This window comes from Ochotona curzoniae, unplaced genomic scaffold (genome assembly GCF_017591425.1).
Source record: "Ochotona curzoniae isolate NIBS_2020 unplaced genomic scaffold, NIBS_Ocur_1.0 scaffold_4505, whole genome shotgun sequence".
Lineage (NCBI taxonomy): Eukaryota > Metazoa > Chordata > Mammalia > Lagomorpha > Ochotonidae > Ochotona > Ochotona curzoniae.
Genome location: NW_024467118.1, coordinates 34,605,359 through 34,630,683, shown reverse-complemented (window position 1 = coordinate 34,630,683; position 25,325 = coordinate 34,605,359). Strand labels below are relative to the sequence as shown.

At 41.3% G+C, this 25,325-nt stretch overlaps 1 protein-coding gene across 10 annotated transcripts in view; it reads right to left on the bottom strand.

The window, feature by feature from the left end:
- EBF2 (EBF transcription factor 2) overlaps positions 1–25,325 on the bottom strand; it is a 185,674-nt gene that overhangs the window by 371 nt on the left and 159,978 nt on the right. For 4 of the 10 annotated variants that reach the window (XM_040965856.1, XM_040965853.1, XM_040965852.1 and 1 more), the window contains 5 exons: positions 16,619–16,707; positions 14,889–14,954; positions 14,627–14,804; positions 12,291–12,476; positions 4,047–4,214 (listed from right to left, as the gene is read on the bottom strand). In XM_040965856.1, coding sequence (XP_040821790.1) covers positions 4,047–4,214; positions 12,291–12,476; positions 14,627–14,804; positions 14,889–14,954; positions 16,619–16,707 — 687 coding nt within the window. Of the gene's footprint in view, positions 1–4,046; positions 4,215–12,290; positions 12,477–13,749; positions 13,753–14,626; positions 14,805–14,888; positions 14,955–16,618; positions 16,708–25,325 lie in introns of all 10 variants that reach the window. The other 6 variants (XM_040965854.1, XM_040965855.1, XM_040965858.1 and 3 more) reach the window with 3 other exon arrangements.

Below are 25,325 nucleotides of genomic sequence, written 5' to 3'. Positions count from 1 at the left end.
TTCATGCAAAGCAACCATATCTAGAATTTGATTCTTTTGAATGTTATCTGTAATGTATGTAAAGGGGTTATCCAACATCATAGAAGGATTCTGCCAAGTGGTATTTACTAAGTTTACAAGCAAATCGTCAGAATTCTATTTCCCATTTCATCTCGCTCGCTCTTCTGCCTCCTCCTCTTCACTCTCCTGCCCCCACCCCTTTTGAACATAGCAGTCAGTCCTCTCAGGCAAAATTGTCAGCCATCTATTTCCCTGCTCATACAGCCTTTATTGAATGTTTGTGAGATCTGGATTAAGGTCTAACACAGCTAGCAAAGCCTTAATTATTTTTGCCTGTATTACTATATATTGAATCGATGTAACTTTTCAATAAAAGTGGTTCGATTCTGGACACTCCCAGAAGATTTAGAGAGATAGCAACTCTAGTAATTATCCCAGAGTGGAGGAGTTCTTTTTCTTCCTGGAGGGAGCTGGAAAATGAATCAGACACATAGTGTATAATACCATCTCGACAATCTATACTCATCAACTCTAAATGCCTGATAAATGAGGCACAAGGTACAACAATGAATGCTGCACATAGAGCTCTCCGCCAGTAGAATCCCACTCACTCATGTTCTCAGCATGAACTTAGTTATTGCATTTATAACTCCCTTACCCCTTTATCTTGGTGTACAGTTACTAGCAGGGCTTATGAAAGGCAGAGTTGCTCAGAAAACAAGATCCACAGCAGTTAGGAAACAGATTTCACCTACTTCCTTTCTTCCTGGTCTCACATCCAGTACTCAAGAGGGATGGATCTTCAGTGGAGGGTAACCCAGACTTCGTGTTTACAGAAACCAGCACCAACAGGCAGAAATCGAAGTGACCATTTTTACCAGCAGTGGGGGAATGCATGAATGTATTTTCCAATTTCTTTTTACCTTTGACATTTTATGGGAAAGTAATGATCTCCCTTTGGTCCTGGTGAAGGGTACAGGAATTTTATTATTATTGTTCCATGTCATTGGTCACTTGGTGTGTAGTGATGGCCAACTACCTGACTAGTGATCGCAATAATGCATGACTTGAAGGAGGAGCTTTGAGGAACTCAGTGGACCCTTGCAATGTATGACTCAGTAATAGGGAGTCTTAAAGCGTGTCAGTTGCACATGTGCTCAGCATGTGATGGAGAACATCTCACCCTGCAGGAAGTCTGGGGAACAGCCTCATCGGCCTGGGAATAGCCAGACCCCTTGGCCTGCATTTCTATTCTCTCACTGCCTGTCTCAGAAAAAAAGTGGAGCTTCTTGCTTCTCAGGCACCTGTCCTGCAATGCTTGGATGGTGCATGAACCACCATCAGCGTGCTTTCCCACCTCTCTTCTTCTGCAGGGCTCCCACAGCACTGATCCCTGAACCTCCACCCACCTGCTCTACAATGATGAAGAGCAGGAGGCAACTTGCATGGATTCACTGCTGTAACACATGACTGTTGAACTTGAGTTCTGCTCTTCGCACAATTCAAACTCTAAGGGGTTCTCTTTAGAAATCATTTTAAATACTCTGAAACTTTTTTTAGACCAGAACTCTAAATTGACAGGTACATTACACCTTTCTACACCCCCTCATCCATTCTCCTTTTCCCTTTCCTTCAAGGTTATAAACAAAGAAATTTAGAGTGAATGGTAAGACTCAGTAGAGCTTGTGTGATCTCGTATAGCATTTAGGCAAAAAAGGAGTGACTGGAAGATGGGCTGAGTAAGCCCAACCTCTCTGGCACTTGCCCTCAGGAGGATGTCCCAGGAAAGCTTGTCTTACCACAAATACCTTCACAACCAAGGAGTTGGAGACAGAATTTTGCTATCCAGACAGAACTTTTCTGAATATAATGCAAATTCACTGCCAAAGGAGGAGATGGCTGCCATTTTTATTTTTTCTTGGAACAATGCATGAGGGATAAGAGTTTATGTCCTAGCCTCTCCCCTAGCCCTGCTTCTGAAGGAAGCAGTATCTGTAGAGAGCTAACATACTTTTCATTGCCTCTTTTAATCATTAACAAGTAAATACAGCTTTCCTCTGAGCAAAATTCGCTTGAGGTTGACTATTTGGCAAAACCCCAAGTGCAAGGACCCCTTGTGTCCACTCACACTTTGAGAATCCACAGTGATCCTGCAGAAATAAAGCTAGAGTCTAGTGCCTGTGGTTTCATGTAATCAATAAAGCTGCCACTGCTAGAGACAGGGAATCTTAACATTTCACAAGACTCCCTTACAGTTCTCAGGACTGACTCAAAGCTGACCAACGACATAGCTGGGATCTTGGGTGTGCAGCAAAAGACAAGATAGGCATCACAAGCCATTAATTCCAATGAGAAAGTTGTAAGCTAGAAGCTGGACCAGTTCCATGTTGAGTCTCCATGGGCAGCCCAGCCAGAGAAGATCTTTGTGCATTGCCACTCTTGCCGCAGCCCAGGGTTTATATGAGAAAGGAGGCAAGGGAGGGCTGCTGGATGGAGGTCGAGTGACACCATGTTCCTTCAAGTGAAGGTGAGCCTGTTGAGTTGCCTGGAACAAGAAAAGGATCACTCCCTTTCTGTTTTCCTTTGGTGTCCGGGTGGAGGGGAGCTAGTGCTCCTCCTTAAGTTTTATTGTTTTCTCACTCTGCTTTTGCCCAGTGAGAGCTATGTGGCTCCTACTGGTTTAAGGCTCAGGAATAAAACCAGAGGACTTAGAAAACAGACACACCATCACTGAAGCAGTTGTGGGGAAGAAGTGGACAATGGGGATTCAGCCACTGCTTTCCTTTTCAGTCTAGGAATAATCACAGAGAACCTTCTGGCACATCTGCTAACAAGGAGTTGGAAGCCACTGTTCTCTGATGAGAGATGCAGCAGGTGGAGATATTCCGCTGCAGGCTAAGCCTATTTCCCAATAGCTTAGACATATGGGTGAGGAAAAAATTCCATCGAATATACAGATGTTTCCAACTACTCACACTTTGGGTGGCAATGGAGACCCGGCTCCATTGCCTCACTGGGAGGAAAAACATTTTTCGGTAGCTCTTCCGAAAAACTGCTACATGTTTAGTTCCGGTTTTGCCAGTTTCTCTGGCTAGCCACTTGTCTCTAATACAAACAGGGACCAGGAAAACATCCCAGGTCACAAAGAGGAGGAGCCTATTCCCATCATAAGGACACCAGGCAGTTGCTGTCCCAATAACAGCACAACCTGTCCCAGGCTCCCTGTCAAGCTCAACTCCTCTCAAAGGCTTTGATCCATGAGGCATGAGGCATTAGCCAAACCCCTGCCCTTCTGGGTTTTACCCAACACTGCTTGCTGTGAATGTTTGCATGTCAAAACACAAGGAGCAGCCCAAAAACGGCGCGAGTCACCAGTGAGCTGTAGTGCTCAGCAGGTTCCAATTTGCTCTTTTGCCATCAGCTGCCTCCCATTCACAGCGAGATGATTAGATTCTCATGTACTCATCACATTTGTGTTACGTCACGTCATATCATATTTTAGGACAGTGCGCAAAAGTAAGTTTGACAGGTGATATTAATTTTTGTTCTTAGAAACAGTATGTCTTTTCCTCCTTCCTACCTCATCCTTGATCAGACACCTGCTATCAATTTGACTAACGTATAACCAGAATTCTCAGACCTTGCTTGTTGCTCCTGATGGAGCCTGTCCATGTATTCCTTGGGAATATGTGTGCACTGCATGTGGCAAGCTGATCAGGGTAGCAGTGTTTGCCCTGTAGCATCTGGGCAGCTTACAGGGTGGCCAGCACCTGCTGGGAGACAGTGGAATGGCTCGTGGACAGGATAGTGCCAGGAGTCCAGACACTGCTTGACAGTACACATAGTTTTACCATTAGTCAAGCCTGTGACCTGCACACTTGTCTGGCTTCCATTTCCCTTAAAATGCTAAAAGCATAAGCCCAGTTGCATAAGCCACTCCTGGTCTATGATGAAAAAGACCATCTCTGTGGATAAATGGCTAGAGCTATCAATGGGCTCTGGGGCATGTGAGTCATGCTGACTCCTAAGGTGGTTTCTTTGCTTACCTCTGAATCCGTTCCCATTGCCACTGGAGCAGGCTGGCGAAGGGGAGCCTTGAGGCCTGATGACAGGGGCAAAGGCACTCTTCTGTTTGACAGCAGGAAAGACTGAAGAGGAAAACGGGAGGATGGATGATGTGCTGGAGGATCCGACGGTGGGACTTGACGACATGACTGGAAAGCAAAGGGACTCTTTGAGAAGGGGGACTCATCTAGAAGTTTAGATCTTTCTTTAGTATACATTCATTGAAGCAATTCATTTCCAAGACTTCCTCCAGATTCCAGGAGTTTAAAGAGAAAATGAAATGTGACAACAGCTGCACCTAGTCCAGTGGGAGGAAGACACACTTTTACAATGCTAATGGTCCCACTAGAAGAATCTTTACCATGCTAAGGTGATGAAGAGGGCCAAAAGTGTTATCTGGAAGAGTGAGGAAGGAATCAGTGGCCTGTGAAACTATGATGGGCCTTAATTCATGAGTAGAAGCTCAGCAGGAAGAAATGACTGTGACCAACCTACAAAAGCATCAAATCTATCCAGCAACAGAAGCCTCTTTTTCAGCCTAAAACAAAGCCCTGAGCAGGAGCTCTCAGCCTCCCTGGGAAGGCCCAGGGCCCCAGAGGTTTGATCTGTTGGGTTAACATCTTCTCTGCGAGCACCATCTCTATGGGCCACTTCCTCATTAAATGTAAAAGTTTATTAACATTTACAAGATTATCTCCCTCTCCGTGTACTTTCAGAGCTCCTGGGAAATAAAGCTGCAAGTCAGCTTCCCCTGACATAATGTTTAGGAAAAAAACAGCAATATTAACACTATTAACATTAAAATGACTTAAGGGAAGCCAAAAAACGAAGTGCTGCAATTTCCAGGAATAATAAAGACAATTTACACAATGAAGTGCCCCCGTCTCTTAATGTCAGACACTGTGCTAAGTTACATTAGATGAGAAGATAATTTTCTGAGTTTGATTTGCTCCAGAAGGAGATAGAGCTCATGAGGGCAAAAATCTTCCATACATATGCACTGCTAGTATAAGGTCAAGTTTTAGGGGCTCCTCTTAACTTTGGGCTCCAGATTTTAAACTGTTCAACTCTCATGGCTTGGGAAAGACCTCTTAGAATCTGCTGCCAAAGCTTACAGTAAAGACAGATCCTGTCTCATCAGTGACCCCTTTACCCCAAAGGAGACCTGATTAAAAGACCAAGTACAATGTACACCGAAAGTCACCCATTCTGATGTCCTGTCAAAGGCCCCAGCCGTATTCTCCTTCTCTGCTATAAGAGGTACACTTCAGGCTATATTCCTTCAACTGGATATGTGAAACAGTCACCAGGCACACTTCCTGTATGCTACCTTTTACAATAGAACTACAGAGGTAGAGAAAGAGCACTTTCCGTACAAACTATTCATAAGTAGTCTTAAAGAGCTGAGCTATGCCATGCAGAAGCAAACATCTGAAGAGTCTCTTTTTCTCAAAAAATACAGATAAAAGGAGGAGACTCTGGAATGGAAGACAGAGTTCTGGAAGAATCGCAGGTAATACTTGAAGATGTTTCATGAATCAAAATTTAGGCCAATGCACTGTAGTGAGATAGGATATAGGTTTAAACAGAAGGCCATGTGTGATTCTTATGCATAATTCCAAGCAAGAGTTCCTCTTCTGGCTTTGGTTTTAGTATTTTAGTCAGAGCACTTTAGTCAGAGGAAAAACAAAATCCAACTTTCTTTGAGGTATGGGATTCAAGGTGAAGGAAAAGTGGAAGGTTGGGAGTCCCTGAATCTGATGATGGTCCAAGCTCTACAATGCTGCCTGCATCCTGTAGGCACCAAGATGCCACAGGTCTCGGCACTTACGTTGGAGGAGCCTCCTCCCCACACAGCATGACAAAGAAGGTTCTTACACTGCAAGCCAGGCATGCACACTTATATTCAGCTCCATTAGCAGTCAGTGCATGACTTTTTTGACAGGTGTTTTCTTCTAATGATAGATCCCAATCTAAAGTGAGGCTTATTGGAACAAAGATTAGTCTATGTGGAAGAGGAGTGATTCTAAGCTTTAATAAGTGGAACTGATGTTGTGGCACAGTGGGTAACTTGCAAGGCTGAGATCTCAGAATGCCAGTTTAAGTCTCAGCTGCTCCATTTTTTAAAAATATATATTCATTCATTCATTTGAAAAGCAGAGTTACAGAAAGACAGAGATCTTCCAAATCTGCCTCTTCGCTCCCCAGATGGCCAGAGTTGATCTGGACCATAGCTAGGAGCCAGGGATTTCTTCCAGGTCTCCCATGTGGGTGCAAAAGCCCAAGGACCTGAGCCATCCTCTGCTGCTTTCCCAGGCCGCTAGCAGAGAGCTGGATTGAAGTGGAGTAGCCAGTACTCGAACTGCCACCTGTTATGGGATGCTGGCACCACAGGTATTGGCTTTGTTTGCTATGCCACAGTGCTGGCCTTAGGGGCTCCTCTTCTGATACAGCTCCCTGCTAATGATCCTGGGAAATAGCAGCAGATGGCCCAAGTATTTGGTTCCCAGCCACCTGCACAGGAGACCTAGCTGGAGTTCCTGGCTGTGGCTTCAGCTTGCCCCAGTCCTAGCCATTGAGACCATGTGTGGAGTGAACCAACAAAAGGAAGATCTGTCACTGTACCTTTGAAATAAAAATCAAAATCTTAAAAAAAAAAAAAGGGTGCTTCACAGCATTTAGTAGAAAAACAACCATATGCCATTTTAACAATTTTTAAAATTATATATATATATATGCGCGCCGCCACCCCATGCAGACACTCACATGATCTCCCAGAGAAAAAAAAGACAGGCCACAACCAGGCCGCAGCCTTTATACCCCACCTAGCATCGCGAGACCTTGGCTGCTTCTTGCTCTCTCTCATATATGTATATATATATATATATAGATAGATAGATAGATATACACATAATGAAATCCTAAAGGGAGTTTTAATTTGTTCAACAAGTTCAATATTTATGTTTATATGTTCCAAAACTCAGTAACATTAAACAAAAGTTTATAAGAGCCAGAAAATCTGTTAAAGTGGTAAAAGCAAGGTGAGCACAGCATCTAAAACATGATAAAATCTACATCAATGAAATCAGTGTTACATTAACACAGATCGGCAAATCTTTAGAGCAAAATGGATTCCAGAAATAGACCTGGCTATGTATGACAATTAATACTATATAAAGGTAATTTTTGTAATAATGGAGACATAAGTACATGGAAACAGTTCACTGAATATTTGTTAAACACCAAAGTAAATCTAAGTGGGCTAATGAGTAAAAACAAAATTGCAAACATGATGGTAGTAAAATTAGGAAGGCCATGTAATTTGCCTAATCCTAGCTTCCAAGACAGGTTTGCCATATAATGAAAATCCTAACACACACAATGAAAGAAAAATTAATACAATAATTACTTTGATGTGTTCAGGCCCTTAGTAGCTAGTAGACCCTTATAAGCCATTTAGAAAAACACTACAATGGAAAAATAAGTAAAGGACACAAAGGAAGGTCACAAAAGGAAAAATGAAAATGACCAAGATACCCATTTAGAAATTCTTCCAACTGGTTAGTAATAAAATGCTAATTAAAATGGCAAATAGACATTATTTTTAGCCTAATAAATTGATAAAGATTAGGAAAAAAATAAGAAGAGTTGGGAAATATTATTTTACTGGGGGGGATTAACTTCTCTAGAGACACTGAGGCAATGCATCTCAAAGTATTTTAAAATATGCATATCCTTTGACCCACTAATGTAATCTCTAGAAATTAATCCCAAGGAGATAATAATAATGTGCCAAAAGAAATCAATCCAAGGGCATTTTTGTAATAATGAGAAATTAAGCAATGCAAAATAAACTATATTATTATTTAAGTCCATACAATAGAAACATCAAAATAGCATTTTATTAAACAACATGGAAAGGTCAGTATCCTTAAGAAAATTGAAATTACATGAAAATGTACACACACATCAAATTCACTTTTGCTTTAAAAAATAAGCAAAAGTTTTTTTGATGGACATCTGAATACATAATGATGGTATATCTCTTCTTGTTGATTAGATTATGACTATCTGAAGATGAATTGAACTATCCATTTATTCAACATTTTCTGCAATGAACATGTATGACTTCTAAATGAGAAATCAGTAGAACACTTAAAACAGAACATCTTTCTTTGACAAGAAACAGTACAGTCCTTGGCAACAGGCACCGTATCTTTCTTGAATAATTACTCCTCTTTGATCTAAGGCTAAACAAAATTGTCTGTTACTTCTGCTACCAAACAGAAACCAAGCCGACTCATAAGTTCTCAAACTCCTGGGGAAAGCGTGATGATGGACATTAAGTTTTAAATGCAAACATCAACCTCTCTTTCCGCTCTGTGCACTCAGGACCCAGGTCTGTATCGCTAGATTTTGGGGCGACCAGCCTGCTATTTGTGTCTATGGCGATGTGGGCACATCTCTCTAGTTTCTCTCATTGATTTTACTGTAGATCTCATTAGCTGTGCATCGGAGCAAACACTGCAATTTTCCTAATGTACGTATCCGTGAGTGAGACTATACTTCAACCCATATCTCTGCATGGAAATTTTTTTTACCTGTACAAACTTTTCAAAATGTCTATGATGAGAATGTTCCTATTGTAAGAGGGTATGTGTATTTTTTTACTTTTCCAAAGAAATACGATAGAAATATACTAAAATATTTTAAAAGAAGTTGTTTCCTACGTGGGTAATTTGACTACTTTTAGAAATTATTCCCTTATGTTCTACATTTTCTATAATAATCATGTAATATTTACAATAGAAAAGTATTTTACTATTTATTTTTGAAAGTGTAAAAACACCGAAGGCCAGGACATAGTCTAGGACTGTCAGGGAAGTCGGAATCCCTGAGAACAGATCGGGTGGCTGCCCCAGTGGACCCTGTCCCCAGCTGCGGATTGGCTGGCTGGCTCTGGGCTTTGGAAGAATAGTCCCCGTGGGTGTTGCAAGCTTGCGGAGTAGACCCTTGTTGGAGACAACAGAGGGTTCTGTTAGGAAAGCTGATGGCTCGTACTTCCATTGGAGGAATTCTCTGGCTGAGCATTGTTCTGTGGAGAGAGGCCAAAGTAAAGGCAAGCACGTCTGGGCCAAGAATCTATGTGAACATGGGGAGCAAAGGAAAAAGCACTTTCCTTCTTACAAGGATTGATTGGCTTGCACAGCCCCAGCTGGAACTCACGGGGCACATATCCTCCTTTGCATCGAGCCATTGCATTTGTTGGCGCTGAGGGGTCTGTCAGCATTTCATTATAACCCCCTATTGTCAGGGGTTTAGAATTCAGCCATAAAAACTTACACTGAGTTGGAACTTGGCACACACTGCTACCGCCAGGAAGTGAAGTTTGTATGTGAAATTGAAAAAACATCTGTTTGGCCATTTTTGAAGTAGTGAGAGAGCAAATGCAGGAAAGATGCGGGTTTTTGATACTCAGGTCTGGCCGTAATGCAAGTCCAACTTGACTGAGAGGCTTGGCTGGGGTTCTTTTTCAATGTCTCTGGCAAGTAATTGCTGTATGGCATGGTCCAGCCACATCAGACTCGTTTAGAAAAGAAAATGAAAACTCACAGGATTGTGTTTTTGGACATAAGCAACTGAGCTGATGAAATGTTTCCCCCTGGGCATTTCTTGTGTTTCCCAGAGAAGCGAAGACTTCACTGGTTAGAAATACAGGTCAGGTGCTATGGTAATGAACTCCAGTGGGTATTCAGTATTTTTTGCAGTACGGTAATCTGATTGTATTGCATGCATTGTTTGGAATCCTAATCCTAGTCTGCATCCCCTTCAGCACTTCCCTGTCAAAACAAAGGTGTAAATGATCCCAATGGTCACAGGAGCAGCCTATCTTTGTCTTTTCCAACTGGGCTGGTGGCCTTGGTCTTCCTCTCTTCCTACTCTCTGTTGGGGTGATTTTAAGACTTGAGGTGTTGCTAATTTTCTCATAGCTGGGGTGTTGTGTGATCATGAAAGAAAAGTGGAATGGGTTGTTCATTACCTGCTGGAGTAGAAGCGTTCTTTCCTCCCAAATGAATTACCCAGTAAGAAACATTAAGCAACTGACATTCAACTTGGCCTGTTCCCTGACCTCTTCTTACCTTCCCACCTCCCTCTCTGCTTTTCTTTTTGCCTCCTCAACTTTCTCTTTTTCTGTCAGCATTGTAGTATTAGACTGACCAACTGTTTCATTTGGTGCATATATAATAGGTTGCTATTACATAATATACAATTGAATCACATCAAATTTCTGTTTTGATAGATCAAATAGAGGACATTTCATATGGCACAGCTTAATAATTATGAAGCAGTAAATATTTCTTACAACATTGCATAGGTTCAGAGCATGGTATCTAGAGTCTGGTGACATGTGTTCCAGTCTCACATTTGCTATTGTGTCTAATCCTTGAGTAAATCATGCAACATCTCTATCTTGTGCAAGGAAACATGGCAATGATAATAAGTTACTCCCATGTCAGAGGTGATGGTGAGGATCTGCCTGGATTCTAGATGCAAGCATTACTTACACAGTGGCCATTACATCACTTAGATGGGTTGTTAAAGATGTGGGCCTTTTATCATGCAGGACTCCTTCTCCTTGAGGAAGCCTGGGGGAGACTTCCTTAAGACCTTAGCAATGGAAGCACCCACATTCCTCTGATCTACATAAGCAAATACAAATGTGTGGACATAAACCATATAGAAAATCCTGCTCCTCTCTTCACTCCAGCATCATGAAAACTCAGAACCAAATCAATGACTTCCTTCAGAAAACCAAAGGGTATCTATGCTTGGCCACTGGATTTATTTGATAATCCTAAACAGACTTATTTTTTCACTTATTGCAGTTTCTCGATTGTTTCTAGCTTGTACTTTCACACACCCATCTGACAATTATGATTCCTCCACTAAATTTTTGGAAGCAGATAAGGCAAAATCAAGCCAAGAGACAAATCAGGCAATAATTTGTTTCCCCTGGACCATACTAATCTAATTAGCCTGGGCCATCTGACAAGACACAACAGAGTACTTCTGTAGTAACAAGATTTCAGTTGTGCTAGAACTGACCTTGCCTGCCCGCTGCTACTTGGTACTCTGTTCTGGTAATCTGTGTAGAGGGGCTGAGTGACTCAATTATACAGAAAACCCAGAAATTTCTCAGCGGTGTGTTTCCCCAGGGAACCTAAGGTTGTGAGAGGTGGCCTCCCAGGCATGACACTTCCGGAATCGTGGTGACCATGGCTGAGGACTGTCCTTGATATGTCCTCACTCCTGGCCAAAGGAATCACTCTGGGTGAAAAGAGGACAGCCTGTAGGACCTTGCAGTAACACCCAGGGTTTCCAGAACACTCCTCACTCCAGACTCAGCATGCCAGCATGTCTCCTGGCCTGAAGCATTCTCTGAGGTTTGAAAAACATACTCTTCGGGCCTCTGGGACCATTGTGCAAGCTCCCAACTTAGCTCCCAAAGCAACCCATGAGTGTTTACAATTTGTCAACTTTTCTGCTAGACCATAGATTAAGCAGTTCTGTCTCAATATACCTCAGCATTATCAGTCAACTTTCACCTCTCTGGAGGTACTTAAGGGACCGCAAGGTCATGTTACAAAATCAAACAGAAGCACAAGTATGCTACACAGAAAAACTCTTAGTCATCCATTTTGTGCCCAACTGCCCTGCTCGACTCCAAATACAGTTTCTCATCTGTAACACGGAGATAAAAGCACTAACCTCAGAAAGTTCTCATGAAAATGATTTATTGTAACAGAGCATCTAATGAAGAACATCCATATAGATAAGGGAAATACTCATAACTCCTCACGAGGCATAAAAGGAACACACCAGACAGTGACAGTTCATGGGAAATGGAATTAAAAATTTAAAAAAATTGAAGCCATAGTTTTTTCATAATACACGTTTTCCATGAACTTTCAAAGTATTGTTGGAAACTCTTTCTCTGTGTAAAGGGAATCATTTTGTCCTTTTCCTTCTCCCAGGAGGCACTGAGTAACCACATGAAGTCAACTGCAGCTAAGCAAACACAAACACAGGAAGGACACTGCACTAAGAAACTGAGCTACTCCCCACAAAACAATCAGTATTATTTGGGAATGCAATTTCCCCTTGCAAAATTCCATCATTAAACTCAGACAAGACAGAATAGGAAGCTGGATGCATAGACTTACTTCCATAAGGGGAGCCTGTGGGTGAGCCATTGAGGAATCCTGGCGATCCTGGGACGCCCAGGTTGGCCATCGGGACATTGCTGTAACCGTTCATACTGTTACTCGAGGTACTGTAGTTAGACTGTTGAGGTGTGGAGCTTGAAGAGTATCCCCGCGGAGAGATGCTGCTTGTGTTGCGGATGTATCCTTGACAATAAAGGAAAAGCCCTGGTAAGTCAGCTGGAATGCAGAGCCATGTGAAATGTACCTGGCACAGGCCTGCACGAGCCCTCAACCCAGGAGCTGTACAATTCATCTTCACCCTCTGATTCTTCTCCCTTTCCCTCCCTATTCAAGGTGGTATTCCTGATAGTGCCTCCCTCCTCCTCTTTCAAACAGCCCTCAGCACTTAGCACATGCTAAGGGGGAACAACTAACGGCAGTGTGGAGGGCTGTCTCCCAAACTTTATCTCATGTGACACTCAAGTCCGAAGAGTACTAATTGGTGTCACTAAAAAAAAAAAAAAAAAACAAAACAAAACCATTTTATGATCACATAAATCTAGGCAGATGTTATGTTCTACAGTCATTTCTTGAGGATTCATGTATTGAAAGGCCTAGAGCATAGATGACTGGTTTAATAAGCCTAATTTAGCATTTCTCAAGTTTAATATTCTATTGTGTCTTTCTTAGAGATGGGAGGATGGGTGCTCAAGAATACTTCCAGGACCAACTGAATTCTGAAAAGCAGGGACATTGGTTCAGAGTGACTGCATACTCTATGTTGGACTGGAAGTCATCTTCATTCAAAAAACATCGAGTTCAGCAAAAGTGCTCTCCTTTAACCAAACGCTTGGAGGCATCAGCAACTCAGTGTAAGAGGATCCATCCCATGCGGTAGAAGCAAAGAGATAATGGATTCTCCCCGCACTCCTGAAACCCCAACCTATACACAAAACTCAGTCTCCAACGAAATAAGCTGCTAGAGTTAGTTATCTCAAAAACTACCTAAATTTGACAAAGAAGATCCATAAGTCCAATGTCTGCCCCCCAGAAAGAAAAGCGATAATGAGTCTCACTCACTCTTACAGAAGGGGAAGTGTCTTCCAATGGATGAGTGATAATTAGAAACAAAATTCCTAGGTTTAGTGACACTATTAAGAACATTTCTTTTTCACAAATGATTTATGGCAGATTTAGTCTTTGTAATAAAGTCAACATCAATGAAAAAAATCTTTGCTGATATACTTTACATATAAAGGCACGCTTCACTATATGAGAGCATTTCAAACGATTTGAGGTGCAGGGCAGGGGTTTAGTTTAATGGTTAGGAGGCTGGTTAAGATACCTGTGTGCTATTTCATTGTCTAGACTTGATACCCAGGTCTACCCCACACTGGAGTTTCCTGTGGATGCAGTAATTGGCCTCCGACTTGGCTGCCACCCTAGCCCAGAGCCCTGTGGGCATTTGGAGAGTGACCCACTAAGAATGCACACACTTATCTACTAAATGAATGTAAGGGTTTGAAAAAAATTTTTTTTATTGGAAAGGCAGATTTACAGAAGGGAGAGATCCTGCTACCTGCTGGATCACTCCCTAAGTGGCCACAACGGCTAGAACTGAGCCCATCAGGAGCCATGAGCTTCTTCCGAGTTTCCCACATGGGTGCAGGGTCCCAAGGCCTTGGACTGTCATCTACTGCTTTCCCAGGCCACGAACAGGGAGTTGGATCAGAAGTGGAGCAGCTAGGACTTGAATTGGTACCCATATGGGATCCTGGCACATACAAGGCAAGGACTTTAGCCACTAGGTTACTGCACCAGGCCCAGAGTAAAAGCTTTTTAAAGCTTATGGAAGACTGGATAAAAAGGTAAGCTTATTTTGTTGCAAAAAAACAGTTGTGAAACCCTTTCATAATTCAGGTTTCCCAATGAACTTTTAAAAGAGCCCTTGTTTGCATTCGTTGTTATCTGTTTGCTTATGTGACAAAATATAATAGAAATTACCCAAATAAAATCAAGTTACTCTTGGTTGGTTCTTGGTATAACAAATGATAACGCTAAAACTCTGCCTCTTTTCATTCTTTAGTCTATCACAAAAGTGTACGTTTTATGAAGACTAGATTTATAAGTATTAATTTCATAAACCTAAACTCATGTACATTCCTTTACGTGGTGCCCAAAAAGCTGCAAGCCATTTAACAGAGCATCTATAACGTCAAAATGCAATCTAAGATTCTGTTGCTTCCCTGGAGCCACATTCTGTTTGATAGCATTGGCTGAAGCTCTCTTTCCAGAGAAAATCTGTTAAACATGTGAGATATGTTTGAATCTGGACCCTGAGGGAAAGGAGGTACCTTGGTTATTTCCTTGAGTTGACTCTGAGATGCTGACCCCAAGCTGGCTGCCGTAGGAGTTGATTCCCATCATGCCACTGTGAGCTGGGGAGCTGGAAAGGGCTGGAATCTGGCTCGGATTCCTGGGGACACTGTAGAGGGCTTCAGCAATGTCTGCAGCTCGCTTCAAAATGATGTCCTGGAAAACAGAAGGGTGGGGTGAGCACTGGCCTCAGCGTGCAGAGTCAAAGTCGGTTGACCTAGCAAGATGTGGATTTTTCACCTGGTTATTGTGTGGTGTGCCATACAGTGCTTCCACGAGGTCTGCAGCTCTTTTTAACAGCATTTCCTAGAGAAGAAAACAGTGGGGGTAATAAGAGGTCAAATCCAAACACACAAAGGAAAACTACAGATAAAAATCAGAAGTACACACACATGCCCAAAATGTAAATATCACCAGAGGGTTTGACATGTATAATTCAACCATTCATGTAGATTCTTCTATAAATGTTTATGTACATTAAAGTTACCACTATGAAATATCTTTATAAGGAGTTATGCTACCAAAACAAAACAAAACAAAACAGAAATATCAACCAAATTGAGGGTAGAGTTGGTTATAACTAATGTCACAAATTATTTTAAAAGCTACTTTCAGATCACTGTTAAAAATCTGGACTCTAATTAACCAAAAACTCTTAAAATGATTGATGGACCTGGATTTAGTTGCTTGCCAAGGAGTTGTCCAGAGTACTGAAATTGTGTTGGCAATGCTTTCTATAAAATTTTTGTCTAATAAAGATGAATTCTTTCAATAACATTTCCCCCTGTTCACTTTAGCCAGAAAGAATTAGTGATAACTAATCCCTTTCCTCTCATTCTGTTTTTTCCACCTCCTGTTTTTTACAGCCATTTAAATTGCTATTAACCTACTTTCTGAGATCATCTAATTTAATGGTGGAACTGGGAATTTTCCAGGAGGAACCTAAAGGTATGATGTAAAAGCAACTGTGGAAGTTGAATTTTACTTACAGTACAGAAAAAAAATAACATGCCATTTTAGAATATGTTTAAAGTACACATATAAATATATGTTTTAATAGATTCTCATTAATTGATGATTAATAAATTGATGTATCATTTAAATTATAAAACTACTATTGTGGGCCAGATTCATAATACAATTTTTATAAGCAAGTTCATTTAAAAATGATGCATTTCATAGAAATTTCATATGGAGATGTCATTTTATTCATTAAATACTTATTCACTGAGAGCCTATGATGTATATGATTAGTAATTTGGGTAAACAAATCAATCATCTACCCCAGGCATGTGTTGGCAGTGAAAATCTGGGCAAATGGAGACTCTAAGGTGGACTATGTCAGCCAGTAGATTCTGGAGATTTCATTGAGCTTGGAATGGTGAGATTGGCAGGAATTCAGAACTGTTGGACCATGAAAACCACTTGAGCAGTGCCCTCAGAGCATGCCCCATGTCAGGGACCTGGGATTGGTGGGAGGCCAGGTGGGGCTTCTCCCTTTATTCTCTCTTTATCCCAGAGCTAGGCAAAAAAAAAAAAAATGTAAACAATGGTGTTACCCACTTTCTTGTAGCCCTTGACTCTTTGCACCCCAACTATGTAAAGATTATCAAAATAATAATTAAAAATATATACATAATCCTATTTAAATACAAAGGAATGGGAATTTACATTTTTAGGCAATGAAGCAGCTATTTTAATACTCATTAGTGTCCTATAAGCTGAATTCTCTTGTGGGATATCTGTTTTACAGGGCCAAATTCTCAGATTTCATAGGAGTATTTCCTCAGAGATTAAAAAAAATAAACTTCATAGTGTTTTATAGACATCTTGCTCTTAAAGCCCGGTCAAATTTCAAGGCAGGTCTAATTAATGCTAACAGGATGTAAATGGGTAGATCTCTCTAGGTGTGCAGAAATTCTACCAAAAAGAAAAAAAGTTTTCACAAGTGGATTTCCAAAGCAGTTTACCTTAGCTAATCTCTCAGGATCCCCAGGGTGCCTCGGAATGACTTTCTGCAGTCTCTGGAAGCCGTAGTCTATGGTGGGTTCATTTAAGGCTGAAAGACAAAAGCCCTCACATGAAGTGTCTATCTTGGCCAGTCAGCTTTGTGAGCCTTCCACAGGCAAAAGATCCTGATGTTATCTAAGAATTAATACACACATGCATGAAGTAAAGGTTTTATGACAGTGTTGGTGATTAATCCATAAATCATTTTGGAATTTATAATGATTTTACACTATCTTACCAGAATACCATTCAAAATTAGAGAATTAATTTTTTCTTTACACACAAAATGTATAATTCTCCCCAGGTGCTCAGGAATCAAACATTGCATTATCAACTATACCTCCATTTCTTAAATGAACTACCTTTATGTTACTTTCCCTATTTCCTTCCTCTCTTCTTCCACAAGCATACCTCTGCCATCTCTTAATTCTTCTAAATATCATGCTTTCTTAAGCCTTTTATGAACTTACTCTCAAAAAACCCAGTTCATGTGTGCATAGCATGAGCACACTCTGGAACTGCAATTGTCCTCAGGTACAGGTGCGTGTTTAACATGCCGGCTCCTGCTCTCCCGCGGGGCTCTCGGGAGCGGACCTCAGCTGCTCTGGCCTCTGCACGCATGTGCCTTAAGATGGAGCCTGACGCACGGAGACAATCAGTGCCAGGGACGGGGAAAATGAGTGAGTGACAGACGTCAACCGTCTACCCTTATTCTTTCTCCTTCCTTCCTGCATTTTGAAAAATTTTGCCATTTAAATTTTATGGCTTTCAAATTAATACATGATCAAAGGAAAGATGCAAAGAATAAAACAATTCCCTGAACTCATGTTATATAACAATAAGCACAGCAGTGTGCACTTTCCTTTGTGTTCATGCGTATCTGTTATTATCTTAACATCAAAGTAACACATTTTCTTAAATTATCTGAAAATCTCAGTACAGAAATAGAAATAAGATCACTCATAAGCCCACCTCATAAGCGATGACCTGGATTAACTGTTTGGTTACATCCTTCCAAATTTTGACACGTGAAATTATCCAGAGACAAACTACTCATGCTTTTCCATAACCTACTTTTTATCTACTTAATAAGACTGTGTAGCATAAACTTTCCCCTAGGTTATTAAATATTCTTTTATAATATTATTTAAAATTCCTGCATATTTTCCATGCCATGTTCTATAATTTATTTAAATGGCTTCCTAATGTTGGGCATTTAATGTAATCCTAATTTCTTACTGTTAAAAAATCAGAGCAGTGATTATCCTTTGAATATAACTATAGTTATTTTAATCAACAAATGCTAAGAATTAGAATTATTGGGTTGAAAATTGTAATTTATATCTGAGACCTTTCATACAAAATCCTTCCTCTGAAGAATATATAAATTAATACTCCCTCTAGCAAAATGCGTAGACATTTTCACTTGGATTTCTTACCAGTGAGGAAAAAGGATTCTTATAATTGTATTTGTTGATCACTTTCATATTTCTTAAGAACTTATTAATGCTTAATAATTATGCCTCCCAAAGGAGTACGATATTGAGTATTATTGGATTTTTCCTAATTGAAATCATACTCGTATTTCACCACCAGAAGTGGTACTGGCTATTTGGGAAAGTTTATTTACTATGTTTTAATGACTTTTTTAAAATCTTGACTTTCTGTAACTTTAGAAAATTACAATCCAAAGAATCTCCTGCTTTGACAAATTTAGATTTCTCTATTTCACACAAGTGCACATGAAGACAACAACATGGTATGCCATTTTCTTGGTATCCTGATCTCAATTTGTTAATATTTTGTTAAGATGACTGATGGGCGGATTACATGGAGTTATTCTAGTACACAATGACACTCACATGTTAGCTATTATAATGTTGATGGGGAGGATTATGATGGATAGGCCCAATTTGCTTTGTTCTGCCCAAGTTATATTGCTTCAATTATACCAGATTTGAAAAACAAATTGAACAATTTTCTATATCTTTGCCTTTAAAATTCACATGCATAAATAGTATCTCAACTAAATGTTTGAAAGAACGAAGCAAAAATGCTCTTGCCAGGCCCAGCATTATAGACTAGTGGCTTAAGTCCTTAACTTGCAAGTGCCGGGATCCCATGTGGGTTCTGGTTCATGTCCCAGCAGCCCCACTTCCCATCCAGCTCCCTGCCTGTGGCCTGGGAAAGCAGTTGAGGATGGCCCAAAGCCTTGGGACCCTGCACCCATGTGGGAGACCCAGAAGAGGCTCCGGGCTTCGGAATGGCTCGGCTCTAGCCATTGTGACCACTTGGGACTAAACCAGCAGATGGAAGATCTTCTGTCTTCTCCTCTCTGTATATCTGACTTTCCAACAAAAATAAATCAATCTTTGAAAGATTTGACTGTTTTGATTTTTTTTTTAACAAAATGCTGCTGCCAAAGTCACCCATTTTCAGGCCAATGCCATGGCATAGCAAACTAATCTGCCACCTGCACTGCTGCCATCCCATATGGGCTGATGTTCAGGTCCTGGCTAGCTCCACTTCTGATCCAGCTCCCTATTAATGGCCTGGGAAAGCAATAGAGGACAGCCCAAGTGCTTGGGCCCCTGTATTCACATCGGGAGACCTAGAAGAAACTCCTGGCTCCCTACTTCAGGCTGGCCTACCTCTGGCCGTTGTGGCCTTTTGGGGAGTTAACCAGCAAATAAAAGATTCTCTCTGATTTTTGAGTAAAAAATGCTTCTTTAAGTTACTTGTTTTTAATGAGTAAGAATCATATGAATCACTGAAATTAGGGGAACATGTGTTACAGCTGTTAGTGTACTGTGACAAACACGTAGGCATATTCTCGTGGCCAGCAGGCCTTTACGTGTTATGTTCCCTGCCTCCCTTCCTCCAGTATTCTCTTTATGTTTGCCTAGAATTCACAATTACCCTGCCTTGGTTCCCAGCATAAGTTACAAGTCCCAACTCTGAAGTGCTCTAGAATTCTGTATTTGCCTTGTAAAGAGGTAATAAGCCACGGAACTTTTTCTCTTGTCAAACTCCTCCAGACTGGGTTCTTAACAGGGGATTGTGTTTTTCAGAGAAGCCTGAATTCTGTCTGGATTCCCCACGTGACTGACAAGGATCTAAGCACTTGAGCCCTCACTCACTACCTCCCAGGGTCTGTGTAAGCAGAACCAGGACACGAAATCAGGTGCTCTGACCTGGGATGAGGGGATCCCACAGGAAATCTTCTTTGCACTCCAAATTAACATTTGATGCCACTAAGATTCTCTCATCTGGGAGTACTCCCACTCACTGGCTTTCCGGAACTCACACTACTCCCCCTGACTCCTCTGGGCATAGTGTTTCAAATCAATTTGAAGACTGTTCTTTCTCTGTTCATCCTGGGAACACTGAAGCTCAAGATCATTGCTCAGGCAGTCCTCTGCCTTGCTATGCACTCTGCCAGGCAGCTACATCACTGTGCCCATGATTGCCATGCCAAGTTACACGCTGATCACAAATCTTCGGCCCTAGTCTGGACAGTTTGCCAGAGATACAGCATCACACGGTTGAGCGTCTGTCATCCAAAAATGCACAATTCCTGATAGGATACCCAAAAGGTTTTCGCTTTGGGAGCCTTTCTGGTGAAATGCCCTTTGGGACACCTGTAACTGCTTTCAGAATTCCTGGGACTCAAGATTGGCTCTGTTCTCCTGTCCAGATTTCTGATGCTGTACACCCTGGGAGACAGCAAATGATGGCCCAAGGACTTGGCTCCCTGTCATCCACGTAGAACACCAAGATTGAGTTCCTGGCTCCTATCTTGGCCAAGCTGTTGATTTTGAGAGAATCTGAGGAGAGACCCACAGAGAATTAGGAGATGTTTCTGTCACTCTCCCTGTCTCTCCAGCTTTCAAATAATAAATAGAATTCTGAGTTCTGTTTGAGCCTTTCACAGATAAACAACTTCTCTGGTTATAAAAGAGTTAACCATTTTTTTCTACTCAAGGTCAAGTTTGTACCAATTGTTCTCACTCCCCAAGGTGGAGACAGGGCAGGTCTTGGGGCTTGTCAGAGTCTCCTCCATACCTTCCTGTTCACCTTTCCTTCCCATGGGGAGAATGATGAGGCTGGCTTCACACATCCTCTGTACCATGCCGTCTGCACAAACCAGCACAATGATGCTGCCATGTGGACGATAGTAGTCCAGCTTCAAGCACTGAATCAGAATTCCCTCATTTTTTTGTATTTTCCCAAAAATATCCTCTGACATGCTCTGGGGGCAGGAGTGTGGGGAGGGGAAGGCATTGGTGGGAGATTAAACACTTGCACTCACATTACAATCTTAGCCAGAAACGTGTAAGAATAGCTGTATGCATAATTGGAATCATTCTGGAAACTTTTTTCACTTAGCATTATAATGCCAGCAATTTCCTTTTGCTTTAATAACAGGATTTTAGTGGTTGCGATGTGCAATAATGAAAATCATAATTACCACTGGTAGAATTTACCGAGGGCTTACTCTGTTACCAGGATCCTGCAAAGCCTTTTATATGCATTAGCTCATTGCTAGTGGCAGCCCTATGGTGTGGGTTTCATCCCCACTTTAAACACAATTCCAGGGGTAAAGATGGATCCATCAGCACCTGGCTTCCCAAGCACCAAAGCCTGTGCTCTCAGCCTCTCCCACCATAGACCCACGTCCCCAGCTTAAGCAACTGGCTGCAGACACCATGCTAAGCCCTGGCTGGGATGCCTGACTTTTCAGTTTTGGGGAGCAAAAGACAGAAGGTCCCATTCAGTATCAACTACAAACAGCTGCCTGGTGCTACAGTGCAAGCACATGTGTTGACCAAATACAGAATCCATTATTGCCTAATATCTTTTAAAAATTACATACCATTTTGTAACACACCATTGTGTTTTCTTAAGTAGAGAAAACTAAGAAATGATAAATGTGGGCATGCTCACAATGAGGCAAACACAAAAGAAGTAATTATCTGTAAGGTAGAAAATCTAACCTTTCTCCATTTCCAATGCTGTCATTACTCCTTCTTGTCTACCTGCACTTCCACAACCACACCACCAACCCACTACACACGTCCACCCACAGCGTCCAGCCCCTGCTTCTGTTCACTAGCTCCTCTGAAGCTCAGCCCTGAGCAGTGCACACGGATGGGATGAAGAGGACAGCTGCTTTGTAACAATGTATAGCACATTTGTCTCCTTGGTTCTGCCCTAACAGAATCAAAACCACCAGAGCACCAGGTCTCACGTCATCTCGTCTCCCGACCCCTCCCCAGCCCAGTCACCGAACCGAGAATAACAGTTTTGTCATGCCATGGATTTACATGAACTTTCTGAAGATCCTTTGTAGATATTTTTAATCACACCAAAATAAACTCCTCTTGGAATTCTATTTAGCATGAACTTTTTCATGTGCCCTTGTATATGAACAGAGAATAATATCAATCTCTGTCTGTCCGTGTCTCTCTCTCTCGTCTCTCTCTCTCACACACACACACACACACAATCTGATTTAATAAAGTGCATGTTTGAAGTGGAATCATGAAATCAAATGTACCAGGGGTGCTTACTCGCCACCAAACCACAAGAGTAAAAGTCAGTATCAGCCTTCAAAATATCAATTTCTCTTTCGGTTCCACATTGATTCCCCAGCTGACCAGCTGTCCATGCATCTTCTAGACTGGCCTTCACATTGAACCCTAGATTCCCTCTCCTGCTTCCCTGCCTCACCTCTCTGGGTGTTCACTATTTTTTCAGGCATGGCACGAGCTGAACAGACCTCAATTAGCTAATGAGATGCCCAAGACCAGTACCAGGATGGTCTCTAAGGGGCAACCAGGTCATTAACCGCCATCATCAGGGTAAATTTACAACCTTGCCTACCACATGGAGAACGGGATGCTGTGAAGTTCTGCCAACCCTTTCGCTGACAGGGACACAGCGAAATGCTGGCAAGACAAAAACAGAATAAATTAAAAATATGCTTCAATCTATAGGCTCTGTTTACCTATGTCTTTCTTTAGTCATATAACATTAAGGTAAAAGGTCATATCCCCACTGAAATATAATTTATATTTATCTTTTATTAAATAATTATGGCATGGCATGAAGTTAAATATTACAGAAGATAATCAAGGGGGAATTCAATAGAGAAAACTCAGACATGAGAATTTCGTCTTTGCTATACATAGAATGTCTTAATCCTCCACTGGGAGTCATTCGGGTTTGCTTAAGGAGTTTAATAATACACATTTCAACTGCCACAGAATCTAAATCCCATTTGGATCAGCCTTGAAAAACTCTCATCAATACCTTGAGATTTCATAGCATTTCTCCCCAGAGTCTGGATCTCAAGTATCGTTTCTCATCTTGATTGCAGGTATAATATATGAGTTTATTCACATATCTTGGACCCAACAAATAGATACAAATTATAAGCCATGTGTGAAAGGTTTCTTTTTTAGATAAATAGTATTTTACTAAAAATATCTACTGGGAACCACTCATTTGGAAAAAAAGAAGCTGGCTAACACTCAATATTAATTTTCCCAAAGGATTAGTAAGACACATAAAATTCTGCATGAATTTCTTAAGAGAATGCAGAGACAAGTTAATGCTAATCCCTCAGTATGGTCTTAATCTGTTTCCCAAAAACAGAGGGCACTGACCAGGATGGAAAGAGGGATACCTGTGAACATGCTGGTCTCTCCTCACCAGTGATACTGCAGGCAGGTCATTTTTGACTCTTGATCATTAGGGGCACTAGTCATAAAGGCCTGACTGATTTCCTCTGCAGAAACTTGAGAAGAAAGAAGTATGATGATGGACTGAAGGAAACTGAAGGCTCCTCTGGCCCGAGTTTGAGTTTTATTCTTCAGTCGTCATATGAAGCCTACAGATGGCCACTAACTCCATGGCTCTGCTCATCTGTAGGTTTATCAGAATGTGGTCTTTGATCAGATATTCACAAAAACCCCTCCCCTTCTGTGGGGGTGGGGAGACAAGCCCAATTCTAAATTCCAACCTTAAAGAAAATAATGGAAAGGAATCCTATTCTTTGCATTTTAAAAATGCAAAGCCAAGGCCAGCACCACAACACAGTTGATTAATCTCCATCTGCAGTGTCAGCATTCATATGGGGTTGAGTCGTGGCTGCTCCACTTCCAATGCAGCTCCCTAATAATGTATCTAGGATAGAAAGAAGCAAAAGATGGCCCAAATCTTTGGGCCCCTGCACCCACGTAGGAAAGACAGAAGAAGCTCTAGGTTCCTGGTTTTAGACAGGCTCAACTCAGCCACTGCAGCTATTTCAGAAGTGACCCAGTATTGGAAGATCGTGGTCTTTCCATCCCTCTGTAAGTCTCCCTTTCAAATAAAATTAAAATCTTATTTTAAAAAATATAAAGATAAAGAAACCTAAAATTGATGTTTCTTTCAAGTCACATTACACCAATCAGAAGATAGAATCAGATACAAGGAGAAAGTGGTCATCTGGCAGGTGAGGAAAGAAGGGCTTCAAACCACCCAGCTTTAGGAGGAATGGAAACATTCACAGATAAGCACCTGCCCTCAGGCAGCCCTGACGACCTTGTTCTCTTACAGTCTCTGCCTGAATAGTGCTTTCATTCTCCCGCCCATTGCCATAAAGTCTACTAATCAAGTGCTATGATTTTTTTCTCCTCTGCCTTCCTCTTCCTCAGAATAATTTTCTTATCCAACTGTCTGCCTTCTGCCCTACTCTTTAAAGGACAAACATCCAAAAGCTGTACAGGTTGAAAATCCCTTACCTAAAGTACTTGGAACAATAAGGGTTACATAGTTCAGGTTCTCTGCCTCCCCTGCCCCCGATTTTGCCTATACATAATGATTGGGACTCAAGTCTAGACACAGTATTTATTTATGTTTCTTACACAGATAGCCTGAAGGTAATACTATATAGTGTTTTCAAGTTTGGATTGTGATAGAGGAAATGAAGTTAGGGGTAGAAGATTCTACCTGTGGCATCACACCTGCATGCAGTTTCCAGTTCCAAAGCATTTTGGATGTTGAATTTGGGTGTGATGGAGATTCAATATGTAGTAAAGTTTAATTGGCTGCACATTCACATTTTTAACGTTCCTGTTTTTTAATGTCACATTTTGTCATGGTGCTACAACTATACAGCAGGCCCTTTCTTCAGATATGCTTTAGATTTGACACAGATCAGCGGCACCACCTTCATCCGAGCACTTGACAAGGCTGTTAAATTAAGTTGTCCTCAGCCTTAGCTATGTTGAAATGCCTCCGCATATTCATTTGTTTCAATATAGCCAAAGTTCAGAGTCAACATTTAAAAAAAGAAAAAGGAACAAAGATAATATGGGAACACATTATTCAGAGGTGGTACCTGCCTTTGTGGACATAGAAACAAGACGACGAGGAGAGAACCAACAGCACACAAGTGAAAAATTAGACTGAAGCCTGTGATATTTAATCTTAAATGAAATATTAATTTAATATTTAATTACACTTTGGTGTCAAGAAAAACTGCAGCAGCAAGACAGATTGTTTGAAGAAGGGAGTAATATACATGCTTAAGGAGACAACTGTAAAAATTAAAGATAAATTTCAAGGGTAAATCTAAATGCCACAATGGAGCAGTTATGAATATGCTCCTGCTCTCAG